The sequence below is a fragment of the Pezoporus wallicus genome, unplaced genomic scaffold, assembly GCF_028554395.1.
Source record: "Pezoporus wallicus isolate ANWC-B61680 ecotype Strahan unplaced genomic scaffold, APGP_CSIRO_Pwel_v1 contig_6732, whole genome shotgun sequence".
NCBI lineage: Eukaryota > Metazoa > Chordata > Aves > Psittaciformes > Psittacidae > Pezoporus > Pezoporus wallicus.
This window is the reverse complement of record NW_026638638.1, coordinates 694,292-712,407: the sequence shown is the minus strand read 5'-3', so window position 1 is coordinate 712,407 and position 18,116 is coordinate 694,292. Positions and strand designations below refer to the sequence as shown.

The window sequence follows — 18,116 nt, the reverse complement described above, 5'->3', positions numbered from 1 at the left end:
ATAGCAATGTCATTTGCAATATCCCATTAGGATCTGAAAACGTTATACCTGCTAACTCTCAAATCGACATAACGGAAAAAGGTTACTAAAATAAATTTTGCTTTTATTTATTAGTGCTGTATATCTGACAGCATTTCTTTGTACACAGGTTTATTTCCTGTTTGGCTGATGATCAGGAGTAACTCCTGCTTTGCACATTAATCTAATTACTTTGTCTCCATGAAGGTGTTCTGGCTACAGGTCAGGCTCCACTAAAGTTAGCTGTCAATCTCAAGCAAAACCAAAGCTGTAATTGCGTTATCTGCAGATTAGTATTTCAGAAGTTAGCATTGTCCAGCATATTTTGGGTGGATTCCATCAATCTTCACAAAAGACTGAGCAAAATACCAGCAGAGGAGGAAACTGTTATTTAAAATAAAAGAACAACATAAAAGACGTTACTTGGAAAAGTGTTCTTTTAAAAATATGTAAATACTTGTTATTTTTTTCTCAATGCTGTAGAACTATGAAAAGAACAGTGAGAGCTGCCTGTTCCTGTAGACCAGTTGCCTTTGCAATACCAGATTTTGAAATTTCATCTAAGAATCCTGCCACCAAATAGCTGAAGTAGATCAGATTTGGCACTGAGTTTTGCACCTGACTTATGGTGTCCCAGCTTAGAGGAAACCTTTTTTTTCTAAGATAAGCCATCTTGGATTTGTCTGTATTAAATTGTAATTTAATTGTGCTTAACCTGTATCCAGTATCACTGTGGCTGCTGCTTACTGTCCTGTTAAACCTGGAGAAATTTGGAATTTTTTTATCATAATTTAGGATAGTGCTTTGATAACCTTCTCCAGAAATGTCCCCGCTGGTTGATAAGGGATGTTGCCAAGAAGAATTGGAATGAGTCTTCCTTCTCTTGGCTCTACATTTCTGCAGTCTGGTACCATATTATGTTTGAAACATATTTGTATATACTCTTCATTTATTGAGCAAATGAAAGGGAACAGAGTAATGTTATTTGTGCATAGGCAAGAAAAATGGATAAGAAAAATCTAAAGAAAAGTTTGTATCTATTTGCTACTACAGTTAAATCATATTCTAAGTTATTCCAGGCAGCAATTCCATTTGCTTTTCTAATTTGCCATTTGAACACATTGTAGCAGATCAAAACTGCATATTGAAAAGGTTCTAAATACGTAAGTCAGTAATTAATAGAGTAACATCTTTAGTATACTAAAATGTGCTGCAGGGGAAACAGAACTTAGAGATCTGGGGAGGTTCCTCATTCCATGGGGGATATTGAAGGCTAGGTGCACTTTTGCTAAGCATCTAAGAATGTAATGAGGTTTTCAAAAAATACGTATTTGCAAAACCAGCTTTATTTGATATCTTATTCATACTCTTGCCTTATTTTTTTTCTTTTTAATAACCTTTACTTTAAAATGACACATGATGACTTATCTAGCAAGGGAGCCGCAGACCTCTTAAGGAAGGGTTGTACTATTCATGCCCAAACAAATGTAAAGCAGTAAATCGTACAGAGTAGGCTTCAAACCAGTAAACTAAAGTAATATTTTGATTTTATTTTTAAGCAAGGCTGGGATTCTAATCCAGTTTTGAATCGTGTCTGTTAAAAACCCAGAAGACAGCCAGCTGTCGTTGGGTGTGAGTCTGTCTTTGCACACTACAGAACAGTTTTGCAAAATCCTTTGCTGCAGCTGCTGAGAAAGAACATTCCTTGCCATTTATTCCATGAATTGGACATGATTTTTCTAAGGATTCAGTTTTGTGGCAGAAAGCCCTGAAAATAACTTCTCATGTTTTAAGACCGTCTCACTACTGAAGTCTTTTATCTTATATGCTCTTTCTGCTCACATGACACTGCTTTCCTGAGTTTCTTACTAAGCTTTGTGACTTATTTAAACACATAGGCTAAGGAGCACGTGTGAATATTCCTTTCTAGCTTCTGGTGTGTCAGTTGATGGGATCATTGTAGTTGCTGAAAATGTGCACATGGAATATCATTCTATGCTTATGTACCTGTGGGAGTGCGTATGTATTTCCATTCCTGTTTATAGCCAAGTTTACCCAGATCCAACTAATGTTGGCCATGTTAAAATTAAACTTTCCTTTCCTAAAAGCTGAGGGAAGGCCCTAGTTCACAGCATATTTGCACACAAAATTTGAAAGGTTTCCTTTCAGTCCTTTTTGAGTTATTGGTGAATAGGGAAACAAAAAGTATTACCCTGCTGGAAGAATATAGTTTTCCCACTCCTCAGTCATTCAAATATGGCAGGAGGGATGTGTATTCTTTGGGGTTTTTTGTTTTTCTAAAAACAATCATCTCTGGAATACGAGACCAAGCAAAGAACTTTCAGTGCAAAGCATAGTTTAGGGGAGGTAACAAAAAAATAAACAGTTGAACCATGTAAAATAAAGCCAAGTTAAAGACCTGCTATCACTACGACTGGGGGTTCAGCTGTGTGGAATTTATAGTAAAATAATGTTATCAAATTCTTAAGCATTCAAATGATCTTAAAAAATCTCACTAGGAAATAAAAAGGAACCTTTGCTGAGGACTTTTGCTGAAAATCTACATAATCCTTTCAAATTCTATAGGGATTTTGAGTCAGAGCTGTGCCAGATAACTGTTTCTCTTAGTTACTAGAATGTTTGACAAAATTCTGCATATCCCCATTAAGAGTTGGATTTTGACATCAACTTTTCAAATCTGTTTCAAGACAAATATTATTAAAGTTGCAAACAAAGCAGTTTAAAAAATAGGAGTGCCTTCGTGAATGGCCTGTGTGTGTATATATATGGAGATAGATTGATTGCAGGTGTGTATGTGCCTTTTTTATAGGCTATCTGCTGACAACATCAAACAAAAAGTGCATTAATTTCTTAGGCTCAAAATTAACCTATGTACTTTCTATTTAAATATGTACAAATAAACAGAAGAGAATAGGTTTTCATAACTTCTTCTGGAAATCAATCTATAAGCTCAACCAAACGTGAATTAGGAGCAAAAGATGCAAGTTCACTACTTCTTTTGGTCTGCTTTATTTTAAAGTGCTGTAAGGAACAAGTGGTATTGCCTTTCTGTGCTAATAGGACGCACTAATCACTGGAAAAGGTGATTCTGGTTTTGTTCCGGGTTTATGAAGAAAGGATTATTATTGAAAATGGCTCATTTACTCTGTGCCTGCGACAGAAAGTCTGAGTCCTCTGAAGCTTTTGTAAATACACGTTGCAGAATCTTCCCAGACTGAGATGTTTGCCTGTTTGTAGTTGGCTAATCCAGAAGTGTTTCCCTGATAAGGTTAATGCCCAGTTAATTGCTGCTAGCCTTGACATACAGTTTAATTGCTACTTGGCCAACATATTGCGTGCTCTGTGTAGAATTCTAGTGGATGTAGTGATGCAAACCACGGACTGGTGGAAGGCAAACAAAATAAATACAGTATTTTATGTTCTTTTAATTCAGGGCCAAGTGGATTTGGATGAAGTGTTTATTTAGTTTGCTGGCTGCTTCAGATGCTGTGGCATATTGATTCCTTTTATTACTAGCAGCCATTTAACCTGACCTCTCTCAGATCCAGTATTTTAAAAGCCATAAATTCTAACTTTACTTATGAGCAAGGACTGAAATGCTGTGAAAGCCTTTTTATTAGCAGAGCTTTGCCTTACTCCATGTTCATGTGTCACCCATGGCAACAATATTTAGAGCATCTTAAATTAGAGTGGCTGTTGGGCAGTTTGGTGCTGGTGGGGTTAGCAATAAAGATAGCTCATAAATACCTCAAGCATGTAGGATACATTGATCAGAGTGTGGGCAGGTGTACAAAAGGAGTGCCATTATTAGCAGAAGGTATCCTTTTTCCAGGTCATTCTGTTAAAATTCCAACTTCTTTTCTTAGTCTTAATATTCACAGATAAGGAAAAGCACACACAGTGGAAGTGGCTTATATAATTTAAAGTGCAAGTTAAATTGGCGAAACTGAAATGCGTGCTTCTTTGTTGCCTTAATTTAGCCTTTCTTTTACAATAATCATTTTCCTTGATGTTGCTATAGCCTAAAATAATCCCTGAATGATGCTCAAAGCAATCTTTAACATGCAGTTTATATGAGTGTTTGTAAAAATGTGTTCAGGGCAAAACCTGATGGATAAAAAGGACATAGCAATCTTTAAAAAAATGAATTATGACTAAAATTATTGATAAGACAGTTTCTTTTTGCATTTCTGTGTAAAGAATGCAAAAAAGAACTTTGAATTAGCAAAGAAAACAGAAAGCTTAATAGGAACTTTTTGCATCCTTTTGATTTGTTACTTCTGATTTAAATTAGTCATTTTTTAAAATATGATTTCAAGCTTGATGACTAAGATTGAGTAATTATTCAGCAGCTTATTTCAAAATAAGACTTAAGAAAATAGTAGATCATAACCATGAAAGTAATGTAAGTATTGGCTTGCTTTTTTTCTGTTCTGCTACTGAAGAAGTTTCCTCCTTCATCCCATAGGTCAAAGGTAAAGCTCTAGATGTTAACCTCATACCATTAAATTGACTTTGTTGAAACATTAGTGCAGGGACTCTCACTTCATGTTAAACTTTGGCCTGGGAACAAAAATGTTGGTTTAGTTTGAGAAGTGTAATTTATATCAATTAATCTCAGAAAGTGTCACGTTTCCCAATCTTTTAAAGCCAGATTGAAGTGTTTGACCTTATCGGAGGGTGGGTGTGGAAGTAAAAAGTAAAGCAATCACAGGGCTCTGGAATTTTTTACTACTACTCAATTTCAGACTGATCAATTTACAAGGTGCCTGAAATCCCTGGGGAATCATATTTTCTAAAAACTGGACTTTTTCCTGTCTGTATTGCTTTTCCTATAGCTGTTTTCCTCTAGCAGGTTGTAACTGCTCTATCTAAAATCAATTTGATATATATAAATATCCTTGAGGAGAAAGCTCCTGCTTTGTAGAAGGTCAGGTAGCTTAATTTATACTGGGACCTGTACGAAGGGCAAGTGCTTCAGTTTGAACCAACTAGAGAGAGAACACCAGCCTGCTGGAGGGAGGAGGAGGGATTCAAATGCCTAGGAAAACTTTTCACTAAATGCGGAGCTGTACTGTGAAGTGAAAGGTTGTGCAAGAGGTTAAACCTGTGTAATTAAATGAAGAAAGCTAATTATTTTAACAGATACCGTTAGACACTTTTTTATGCAAAGACAGGGCTTGGCTGCATTTTGTCCAATTTCAGCATTAACCTAGAAATGTGTGTGCCATTTCTGACAGCTTTTGCTTGAATCTCTTTCTTCTTATGCTTCTAATTCTTAGTTTTTAAGTTGTTGCCCTGTGAAAACTATTAGTATTTTGAGACCTTTAATGCTGTACGTATTATTCTTTTTGAAACATTAACATGTTCTTTTGCAGTGTTGTTGTTTGTGAGTGGTAAGACTGTAGAAAACGGTGACACCAGTATACATTTCTAAGACGACAGTAGTGAATTTTTACCTCTTGCTTAATGGCTGCCTTATCCCAGGCATTTCCTCCTCAGCTGGCTAAAGCTCAGCATACCTTCTGGGCTACAAATTGTGAACTGCCATTATTCATAGTTGAAATTGCAGTCTCTGCAAACATGGGCTAAATTGCAATCATTATATGTGGTAAAATAGATTGAAAATCTGTAAATCTGAAGACTGTAGCTGGTTCTTTTAATCAGGGAACTTGTTAAATTCACCCATGCTTTGATTTCTCTTTCTTAGATTTTTTTTTTTTTTCATATCAGGTGCGGGGTTGTTCTGTGTTCAGTATTCCTGCTTCTAATTTGGAATGCTTAGTTTGATGTATAAAACGAGCAAAATGATACATGTTGTCTTTAATATGTGAGTGCAAGGTAGTGATTTTTCTCTTGCATTTTTATCAAACCCTTCATAATCTTTTCTAGACTACCTGTATAAACTAGTCTTGAAGAAAAGGCTACAGTATGATCTAAGGTTATTCTACAGAAATGTCCTATTAAAGCTCTTCATTTGAAAAACACCAAGCTACATGATGTAATGACTTTTAAATTCCTCTTTCCTAAACCATTCTCTGCCTTTAATCAATTGATTATTGAGGAAGTATCTGGATATAAAAACCAAGCTATTTGCATATCTCACTCTGCGTCCTCCCACAAAAGAAGTCAGCGTTGATGTTTCATGAACAAATAGTTGTTTGCCTGCTAAAAGCACTCGAGTGCTATCTCCAGCATCCCAGTATCCACAGGGTAGGAGATGAATTGTTTTCATCACCATTCCTCTTCCCTAGCAACACATGCACCTCCATCATGTGCAATGCAGTAGAAACCAGGAATGTATGTGTTCAGGGCTCCAGCAAATACAGAGCCAGACTATTTATAATCTATTGCAACTTTGTGTTTATTCTAATTTCTCAGTCTCAGTGACACTTTCTCTTCTTTTTTCTTTATAACTGCTTTTTACCTCACTGTATTTTTAAAAAAGTAAATAGTAAATTAGTCTAGCTCACACAAATATGTGCCTCTAAATATTATCCTTTAGGTATATTCCTATAGTTTTGGTTTTCAAGAAGAATCGTTATCTAAAAGTAAAATGAAGAATATATAAAATGCTTACTCTTTAGGGTGTCTTAGGAGTAGTATTTCATTTAGAGTGGCAGTGATTCATGACTTCTCTCTCTACATGTGCCTTTGGGGTGACTTGCATTGCCCACAACGCTGTGTCATTTGTTTCCCTTTGATTTTCATGACTGACAGCTTGCTTTTGGCATTTTTTTCTTCTGCTGGGCTAAAAAAAAAAGGGGGAAGAAAGGAATGTGCAGATGTGGGAAAAGAGAAGCCTGGAAAGTCCTGAAACTAATAGTAATAAAAGAACAGAAAGAAGTTTACTTTTACTAATACATTAAGAAAAAAAGTCTGTGGTAGCCGTGTTGGCATTGAGCGAAAAACTAAGGTATGTGCAATAGCCATCTTAGAGGATGATCAGTTACACATATCATCTAGGAACCAGCAAGTCGGTTTCAACCAGTTGTAGGCAGCTATTGATGTCAGTTGTTTTCTCTCCTAAATTCAGTAGCGATGCTTAAAGTAATTCATAAAGCATTTACTAAAAAAAATAAAGTGGGTACTTCAGTTGACTTTTATCATTGTGCTACAAAGAAGCACTAAAATGAGGGCTCAAGAATTTAAAATCCGTAGAAGGAAACATTTTTACAAATGAACAATTAAATTTCTCTTTGCCAAACTGTATTCTTGTATTCAAAATATCGTGAGGGCTAGATATGTACACATACACACACCAAGCACTTCCAGAAATGCCTGTTAATAACTCGTAAAAGATGAGATGGGGGTTTTATGGTTTATTTATGGGGGGTTTGGTTTGTTGGGTTTTTTTTTTAACCCATGAGGAAAAATTCAGCTTATGGCAGTCCTACATGTCTGTGGAAATGGAAAAGGAACTTAAGCAGGGGAGGAGTTTCTGTAGTTGGGATCTGGTAGTTTTTCATTGTGGGGTCTTGTCTATCCAGTAATACATGCTGGCTGTGAAAGCAAGGGGACTGGTCTCCCTTCTTAGGAAAGCTCTTCAGCTTCTGTATCTTTAGTTGTGCATTAGTGTGTGATTGTTACAGCCTTATAATGTAAGAAAAAAAGGAATAAAAGCTGAATTGCAAGAATATGAACTTCTCACTGGTGAGAATGTGCAAGGATGTAAACTCCTTGACTTAATGTTCCCTTCTTAATGAGGTTGCATTGCTAGTACTGAAGCATCAATAAGAAAAAAAAAATCAAGTTATTTTTTTACCTGAGTTCAGATGCTTCTTCACAGGTAGGTTTTGATGGTAGTAGTGAGAAACTTCCAGTGTTGCCAGTGAAATTTCAGACTAAATTATTACAGTCTTAGAAAGAGGCAGCTAAATGCTTGATACTAATCTGTCACTAAAGGCTCTCATTAGATTTTTTAATAAATGAGGACACCTTTCAAATGGTGGAACACAGGTGAAGTTTAACTTTCTTTGCTAGTGAGGGAGAAATACAGTTAATCTTTGCCATTTTATACTGTCTGTTAAGGTAACAATATGCTTTGATGTTAGGCAGTGAAGTGACCTTGAGCCAGCTTTTTCTCTACTGATCAGAGTGGCTTTCACTTTGCTGCTTTTCACCATGATTATGCTTCCCTTGGTTTTGCTCCTTCTCAGCCTGAGATAGACATCACAGTGCCTGTCACTAAAGCACAAGTTCTAAGTGACTTTAAGCACCTTTATGTTGTATGCAAGTCATTGCTCTAACTCTGTTTTAGCACTTGCTAATTTGGCAATAATGGTAGTCTCCAGAATGGCAATTAGTGAACAAAGAAGGTTACACTGTATGACCTAGCAATCAGGCTTTCCTTGAATTTGTTTGTCTCCACACCACACAGATATATTCAGCTACATATCAGTCTTCAGGTAGTGGTGCCTGATGCAGGCACTACTGATGAGTCTCTATTTGGTGTCAATTCTTAGCTTTTTTCCTTTTAAGAATTCACTGGTAACATTGGTTTAGTACAGAAATACCTGCACTCTAGGATTGCTAAAATCATAGCATATAGTACTAACTTATCTGTCTTTTCTGTGATCCTTGAATCTCTTCAGGCATGAAAGTATATGGACATGTATGTGAAGGCCTTCTGTTCTTATATAATCCTGTTGCTTGCATTAGTATCACTTAAAAGTTGTCTCAAAGACAGAAGGCATACTGTAAGGCAGAGTCTCTTCCTCGGTGCCTGTATGTCACATTCACTGTTCTGCCATATAAAAAGTAAACAGATACTGCAAAGGCTTTTGAATCAAGCTGTGAATTTCTTCACTGATTGGTATGCATGTATTCACTGAACTTTTTTCTTTACCTATTCTACTATCATTATATTAAAACTCATTAACACTACTGCTGCCACAGTGTAATGCCTTTCTAAGGTCAGATAGTCAAGCATTTGAAGAGAGGAAGGATTTGGGAGTTGTGGGATGATATTTGCTCTTTTCTGTATGAAGTGCTTTCTTATTCCTATAAACAAGGAAAGAGGGAGCAGCATCATTTATGTTAAGCAGCACTTTGCTGGAAATACTTGTTTCTTGACAAACCTGCTGTGTATGTTGATATCATAGCTCTAGTTTTAGCTTGAAGAAAAAGGTTGGATCAGACTGGGAGAGAACTAGTAATATCTTCTCACAGGATAAGCGTGTTTGAAAATATCAACTGTTCATACAACCTGATTCATTCTAAACCCCAAAACTCTTGTTGTGTAGCAGTATTTGGTTTTGTGAGTCTAAGGATAATGTTCTCCTTGAGACCTTTAGCACATTGACACGTTGCTGTCAAAGGGGGAAGAAGTAACCCCATCCTTACCACTGGTGCAGGCTTCAAAATGATGCAGTGAGCCACCTATTGCCTGCCCATCACTGTTGTTAGGTCTGTAAATTATGTGCCATTCTGTCCAATTATGAACAGGGATATCTACTGAGCTTGGTATAGCTTGATGTTATTTTTAGAACAAATTACATTGATTGCACACTATTTCAAAGGCCCCAAGTAATAAAGTACACAATTAAATGTAAGTCTGACTAGTTTCATTTCTCTGTGTGGTTTTGGTATAAAAACTTAACTATTTGTTTTCCAGACTCTTCTGGCAGAGATTTCGGTCCTACTCTGGGATTGAAGAAGTCCAGTTCTCTTGAGAGTCTTCAGACTGCTGTAGCTGAAGTTAGGAAGAATGAACTCCCTTTTCACAGACCCAGGCCACATGTGGTCCGTGGTCGGGGGTGTAATGAGAGTTTCCGAGCTGCCATTGACAAGTCTTATGATGGACCTGAAGATGGAGAGGAGGGTATGTTGCTAATAGCACTTATGGAAGGAGCCACCTTCACTTAGCACTGCTGAGGGCCAACTTTGTAAAGCACATGAGCAAATGATTTAGTCCAATTAAAGTTGATCATATTTTAAAAGCTGTTCATGTCTTGCAGTGAATAGAGCTGTCTTTGCAGTACCCCATCCAACCTTGACAGGGTTTAGTGTAAAGTCTTTCACTGATCTCCTTTGGGGCAGGGGTGGGTTGGAGGATTTAGAACTCAATCCTTAAATAATTATATTTTTCAGCTTCAAGGAGCAGCTGCCTTCTTCAGATTACATTAAAAATTATCTTGCTTGTTTTACAGAGCTGTCTACAATTCCCGCTTCTCCAACCAGGAAATTTGTTTCCTGTTATAGACAAGGCAGAGTGTATTGATAGCACCCTGCTGTTCATTCTGTCACCATGGGCTTACAGACCCCAGTCTGGAAATATGTCTCCTTTAACATGGAGCATAAAACTGTTCTTGGATCTTGAGCCCCCCAGATAGAAACAGCACAGCTCTTCTCCAACCAGACAGAGCAGTTTATCTATTTCTTGTTCAGCCATTAAAATAGAAAGATTTTGTTACGTAGGTTGGTTATGTCAGTTGCCAGAATCTCTTGTTGAAGTAAGCTCTCAGTGTTTGCATCCCAGAATGTCAGTTTTCTCAAGCTGATGGAGGTTAACAAGCTAGATTTCAAACAGAATAGTGTTTTACCATGTCAGGATTTTTTGTCTCAGGAATAGCAACTAGAAAACAAGTCACTAAAATAACTCTGTATTTGATTTGCAATAGAAATCTGCTTGAATTCACTAGATATGTTTAGTCTGCTTTTTAAATTATTTAATTAGATGAGTAAGTGTTGTGAGTCATTTGTGCACTTTGTAGACACTTGTGTGCTGTATTCCACGTGTTTGCATTTTGGTGGCCCTTAGCCATCCTCACTGCTTTTTCTTTTTCATCCTGTGCAGATGGTTTCTCTGATAAGAGCTCTCACTCTGGTCAGGAAGCTCAAAACATGGAATCTGCCCATCCAGAGAACCCTGAAATAGAAGATACAGAAACCAAAGCAAAAAAAGACAAAAAAAATAGAGAAAAAGAGAAGAAAAAGGAAAAGGGCAAATCTAAAATCAAAGAAAAAAAAAGGAAGGAAGAAAATGAAGATCTGGAAAAGAAAAAGAAGAAAGGCTTTGGTGTCATGTTGAGGTACAGCATCGTACAAAGCAGAACAGCCACATTATCTCATTATAATGTAGGGAACAATTGATACTCTCAAAAAGTATAAAAATTATTTCACTTGGACTCAAAGTAATGTTTATGTTATTTAGAAAGAAAGCAGTTTATACTTTTACACCAAACTTGTAGCTGAGGCAAAAGACATTTGGCAGACAAAATGTCTTTTTGTGCCTTTGATATTCATTCCCATATGTCAGAAAAGATTCAAGGTTTCAGTCTAAAAACAATCGTGTGTCAGTGAGGAGGGCTTTGTGGGGAATATTTCTGAGTAATACATGATCCACTCCCACATTCAGACATTTGCCTTCTCTTGTCTTGATTATTTGCTTCTTTCAGAAGCTTTGGAGAGAGCAGGATCGCTCATGTGACTGAACAGTCCAGTAACATTTGCAGTTGCTGATAACCACTAGCTATGATAAAATCTTTGCTTCACAGCTTTAGCTATTGCCTACAGTGGACAAAAGCTTTCCATCCTCCCTGCTCAGCCTGCAGGCTTATGTTTGGATTTCTTCTGTGGGTATTTGTTGGGTTTGCATCTCTGGAGTTATTAGGTATTAGACAAAGTTCTCCAAGTCATTTTCTTGCTATTGCTGGAGTGTTGTAGGGACTCTGGTTGCTGTCATCCTGCCTCTGATACCTGTTTACTCTATTGGGGATTAAAGTGTTTCCGTTTAAGTAGATCTTTGCAATTAATATATGGTATTTGAATGAAATTTAATGGTCACTTGAAGGTTAGTCTGTATGACCATGTGGTTACTTCTCAGAGCACTTTATGTTGGCTTTAGGAGGCTATTTGTGTTTCTTACCATGTTGTGCTGTAGACAAGCTAGAAACATACAAAACCAGAATCATTCCTTAGGCAAAGATACATTTAACTAGTCAACTAAGAAATTCTGTTGCAAGATAGCTTACTTACAATGACATTCATTAGGACAGCGATACATGAACTTGCATTGTAGCTTTTGGTTGGTATGTCCTCTGCAGTCAAATGGCTTGTGTTACATTAATGTGGAAAGTTTTACCTGACCTTCTTCTATGTATTATCGATAGAAATCCTTAAAATTGTCCTGTCAACTTTTGAACACTGTAGGCGTACTGTCAAAAACATACAGACATGCTTATGTGCTGCATTTGCATGTTTTTAGTAGCCATTCCTATTCATAAGAGGAAGGTGCATGTGTATATCAGTCTTTATTTAAATGGGGCTCTTAAGGAATGCTGGAGGCACGCACTCACACCTGTGCATTGCACGTGCATTTGTGTTCATACCGCTTAAAGAAATAGGGCTGAACATGGAAGAGTAGTCAAAACACTGAATAATTAGGAGGGTGACTTCAACAACTCTCATGTATCTTAAACTTTATGCCTATTTTCGTTATTCTGCTTAACTCTCTGGCATGAATAGGGCTGTTGGAAGAGGAGGGGAGTGACGCAGAGGTCTGACAAAAGGATAAGTATTCTGTTTCACGTATCACTAGCAGAATCAAAGTTTGAAGTGCAAAGTCTTTACTTGTGGGGGCGTGATGCCTGAGCCAGAAGGAACATGGGATGACATCAGAATCCAAAAAAAGGCAATTGTAGTCGACAAGAAAATCTGATGATGCTCAATATGCAAAGCTGTGAACAATAGGTTACCATTCTTAGTGATTCCCTTTTCAGAACGTATCTCACATTTTGGTTGTACACAAGCTTTATACATCTGTTCTTTTCATAAACTTGCTTTTTGTTTAGATTGATAGTCTTCCCAGCAGACAGCAATTGTTAATAATATTTATCTGTATAGCAGTACAGAATGGGAATTTCTATCCCACACCATTGAAAATCTCTCCAAAGCCACAGAGATGGAAGCAGCAGGTTATAATAATCGGAGGAGTTGTTTGTAGGTGCAACAGTTCAGCTGGGAGGTTTTTAGAGGTTCTGTGTTCTCAGTGGTTTTTTTGAGAATTTATAAAATTGTTCTTGAAAAAAAATTCCTTCCTGAGAAAGTGAGAGTCCTAGGGAATCCCAGCCATGATAAAAGTGAGAGAAAGGTGATGACCTATAAAGGCTGAACAAGAGTAAACTGTATGAGTTTACAAAAGAACTGGGGACCATATGTCCTCAAGATGAACAAAACCAGTCTGGTATGTTTTCAGGGAGAAACTGTGGATGACATGAAAAAAACAAAACCAATTAATCTGAATGTTTTTAGAAGAAATAATAGGAAACTAATGGGGGAACCTAGGAGGGGTCAAATACTGATTAAATACTAGATTTATGAGCTATTTTTCAAATCAGAGTTCTGCACTGATGTGAAGAGTGAGGAGTGAATGTCAGGAGGCTAGGGAGGAGGAGACTGCAGTAAGAAGGTTTGAATGATCAAGTATTTCAGCAACACAGATGGAAAGAAACAGCCAGACTTTTTATGACATTGTAGAGGTGAAACTGGCATGTTTGATTGGTAGAGTATCTGTGGAAGGAAAGAGAGAATCTGAAGATGACAAAGTTGTGAGCCTCTGCAGCCTTCAAGGTGACTATTAACTCTTGGTAGCTTAGGAGAAAGAAGTAGAAAAGTATTTTAGAAACAGATGAGTTCAGCTTTTCACATGCTGCATTTAAATTTGAAGGGGAGCCTGCCACAGGAGGCATTAGAAATGTAAACACCATAAGGGAGCAGAAAGCTGGATGGTGAAGGAAATCTGTGGTGTGCCTTTTGTGGGTATGGTGGTGGTTGTACTGTGATCCTCCATGCAGGAAACCACCAAAATGAAGAACAAAGAACCAGAGGGCCTGCTAGACTTACAGGAGAGAAAGATCCAAGAGTAAAGAAGTTAAGAAAGCAACTGGCAGGAGTGGGAAGAGGATGTATCTGCCTGAGTCTGGCCAATGCCATGGATTTTTAAGCTAGTCCAGTCACTGCAGCCACGTAAATAATTGATCCTACCAAGAGCTGTAACACCACACTGAGATGTTCATAGTGTTTGTAATTTGTGGGCTTCTTTGTTCAGAGTTATTTCAGCTGTGCCTGCGTAGTTCTGCTGTGTAGATGTATCTGAACAGGGAAACAGACTTGCTGAACCCATGTGAAGATTGGGTTGAGTTAAGGAGGAAATAATCATGTATGGTTAAAGCTCCAGGACCAGAAGAATAATGAAAATATTTCTAAGATCTTGACAGAAGACTCAGTGCTAATTCAGACACAAGCAGTTTCTGGTGAATGACTGGGAGTCAGGTGTAAAGGGCCTAGGAAAGTAGAATTTGAGGCTAAAGCAGCTGCTGGGAAAGACCCCCTATGGTGGGATTTTTGTGCTGTACTTGCTGGGTCACATATGCAGCTATAACAAGTTTTATTTTTATCTTAATAGTGTGTCCATGTAAATCGGCATGTTTGTGCATTATAATCAATAACAAAGCATTTCGAGATATTAAAACCAAACACAAGTATTTATCTGTAGTAGGGGAAGCGTTGAGCTTTAGTCTTTTGCATCTGAGATTTTTGAACATATTGGAATTGCTACTGCATTGGTTTTTGACTTTTTTTTTTTAATTTAACAACAGAAAATAGCAAAGCTGTTAGCAGTTGCTAACAGATTTCATTTAGTGCCTCATCTGTTGCTCAGCTGCTATTTACTTGTAGTTCCTGGTCTTTTTTTTACACCTACAAAAGAAAAAAAAAAATGATTGCTTTCCTGCTAATCTTTTCCTGGATTGAAACTTTATTTATGTGAGTGTGATTCAGGGAGACCATCCAGAAATCATGCTTTTATTTTTGTAATCATTGTTTCAAAAAAAGTCCCGCTGTTTCACCCAGTATTAACTAGAACTCGTGGCTGCAGCATTTTAAGGGCTGTGGCACTTGGAGCAAAGTAGGTTGCTTCTGTTGGAGATTTGAAATGCAAATGTGCAAATGACGTTGGTTATTACTGATCAGTTAAGTTTTTATAATCCTAAATACTGTTTCACTCTTGTTTGGTTGGTTCTGATGCATCTGTTGCCTGCCTCAGTACTGGTTATCTATATGTGCTGTCCAAAGAACAGCAGTTCACACTGTTAACTCTTTGTATGTAACACAAGCTAAAGAGCATTATATTTTACTTCTTTATGTTTTCTGGCACATTACACCATCATAGCTCAGTAAATAATCCACTGCTAGATGACAGTGAAGTAAATTGATATTGTATATCAGGAAAACAACTACAATAAATATTTTTATTATTGTGACTACGTGTACACTGCAGTCTTAGGAAAAAGCCAGTGTCCAGCATCTATGCTGAAGCTCTTTTGGAACAGAAGTAATACTCAGTTCTCTGCAGATACATAACAGCTGCCAGTTTACACAATGCCATATTCAATTCTTGATTCATCCCATTTCTTACGTTGAGCTGCCTGATTCTTTCATGGCATGGTGAGTCTTGACGACACTTCTAGACCTCATATGAGTTTCCCTGCACTCCTTTTTGAAGGTGTGTTGTATTTTTATGAGAAACACTGTAGAGAAACAGCATATTTGTGCCTTTGAATGAAGGTAGTGTGTAATGTCATTGCTTTAGAACTGTCAAAAGCCTTGTGAGGTGGCTTTGTAGCCTGTTTGGAAGGGTTAATTAACCTATTGGTGCAGGCTGTTAGAAATCCTTGATGCCGAGCAGTAATGCAAAATGCATTTTCGCTTAGCACTGAGAACGCAAAGCTGATCTAAGCAAGAGGTTAATTAAAAAAGAAAAGGTATTCCTCAGTTTGCTCGGTGCTGAACTCCAGATTTTGAATTTGTGATCTGTAGTTATTGCCATGCCTTGAAATACTATCAAAATGTTATTTCTTGCAAAGGTAGACTCTGTTGGTTTCTAAATTAAGTTAGAGAAAGGCTGAACCTTTAAATCACCAGGGAAATGTGACCTCTACTGCGTGGTGCTGCTCTGTATCCTAATCCCATAGCAGTTGTTACAGTCCTGGCATATAATAAACATAAGTCTATAGCACTCTCACTACCTTTTCCAGACAGTGATTGTTAGAAATTCTGGGCAGCCCTTTCTGCTTTATGGGTATGAAGGTAAGTTAGCTAATGGACTGCAGCCTTACCAATGGCATTTTAATAGGTAGCTCCCCCAGGCAGAGACCAGTAGACTGAAGTCATAATTTTTTTGTAGTATGAAAATCCAAGAGCAAGTATGTAATTGGTGACTCAGAGTAGAGAGTTTTGCCGAACTGGAGTGCAATGGAAGAACACCCTCTCAGTCAGTCTTCATTTTTAGGCTGGATTCATGGAAAAATCTCCACCAGCCTTCTTTGTATAAGGCAGTTCCCGTCAAATTGACTTCACCAGTTTAGCAGCAAATATTTCAAAATTAGTATAGGTGAGAAAATACCTGTTCCTCACAAATACTGTACATCAACCATGACGTGTATATTTGTGTGTATATACATGCAAGTGCAAGCCCAGGAAGCAGAAATCTGTATGTGTGTATTTGTTACGTTTGCTTTTTCCTCTTCAGAAAGATTGCACTTTCTCACACAATAGTTCATCTTAAATTATTTACCTTCCATTTCACAGTATGAGCCATGAATATTTTATTTTTGTCCCCTTAATTTGCCAATTTTCCTTTGAGCTAAGTGCCTTAGTGATTTTAATTTTTCATTCTTGTTGGAAGACAGAAATGACCCTTTTTTCATTATTACTGTTATAGGCCTTGTGCTCAGAATGATACTTTTTACAACCAGAACTGTTGAGCCTGTAATGGTATTGCAGAGTAGATAGCATAATATACAGATATTGACTTCCATTAAGTATAGCACTATGATAGCTTATGGAGAGATTTTTTTTTCTGGTCTCTGTGCCCTTAGAATTTGAGCATGTAGAAGAAAAGTTAGCAATATAATGAGGAACAAGCAAATAGTAAAGATGTGGTTTGCTGAAGAGAGGCAGCGTATATAAGTTGTTAATGTATTTGTGTGTATGTACATAGCGATGCTGGAAATCAGTATCGACATGGATAGGTTAAAAAAAAGACTAAATTATATTTTAACTTTTTGTCCTCAGTAGCAAAATGATCTGACATCATGCCTGTGTCTTTGATAGACAGCATCAGTTAAGGAGGCAGATGAGTTATTTAGAGGCCTTGATTTCCTTTCGCTTAATGAAATTGCCACTTTCACATAGATAAATTAGTAAATAAAACTCCTGTTTCCTTTAAGGACCACAAGAGCACAAGGGAGAAGAGATACCTAATTGATTTAATGTGTCTCAAGTTTGTTAAGTATTTTAAAGTAAAAAAGGGAAACATTTCAGTTTACATGTGTGACTTTTTCTTTTCCTCCACTGTATTGCTTCCTCCTCGGCTGCATTCATACTCACACTAAAACAGAGAAAATAAGGGGTTTTGTACAAAAAATGATCATGTGGACTGCCTACTAAAGGCTTATTTGTTTAATTAAGCATCTGTTCTCCTCTTAATATGCATGCATAAATCTCATTAACGTTAGATGTATGCAAGTGCAGTGAAGAATAGACCCTTCACTCTCATTACTGTACTTGGATAACAAGATTTATATTTACTTAACAGATCAGAGCAGAAAGTTCCCTCTGACTATTTAAAAGGACTGGAAATTGCAAACTGTTTGCAAGGATCATGCTTTTTGTGAAATAGTTGCATGCTCATTTCAAGTTGAAATATCATTCAAGCCATTACTAAGCAAAAAAGAAAAAAAAAATAAAAGCCAGTGTACTTTGTCTGTAAGGATTAACTTTGTGCACCAAGTCCTATGACATGTCCACTTAAATGTGTACTTGCCTGTTTCATACTGTCCTCCGTGCATGCCACACCTGCTAAAATAAAAAGTAAACTCCAGCTCTTTTCTGGAGGTGGCATATTTCTTCTCAGTGTCTGTTTCCTCTCGCCCAAAAAATGCCTTCTGCAAGAAAAAGTCGTAGAAAGCAAAGAGTATTTTTGATGAATACTGAGCACTGTGGCGGTGTATTTAGCCTTCATTCACTCTAGCTGGCTGTTGGTTGTTCTAAAACCCATCTCTTACATGAGGGAT

General features: G+C 37.2%; 1 protein-coding gene across 3 annotated transcripts in view; it reads left to right on the top strand.

The window, feature by feature from the left end:
• The window catches only part of PARD3B (par-3 family cell polarity regulator beta), a 424,254-nt gene that overhangs the window by 268,644 nt on the left and 137,494 nt on the right, over positions 1 to 18,116 (top strand). For all 3 annotated transcript variants that reach the window (XM_057411714.1, XM_057411715.1, XM_057411713.1), the window contains 2 exons: positions 9,656 to 9,862; positions 10,838 to 11,072. In XM_057411714.1, the coding sequence (XP_057267697.1) occupies positions 9,656 to 9,862; positions 10,838 to 11,072 (442 nt within the window). The remainder of the gene's footprint in view (positions 1 to 9,655; positions 9,863 to 10,837; positions 11,073 to 18,116) is intronic.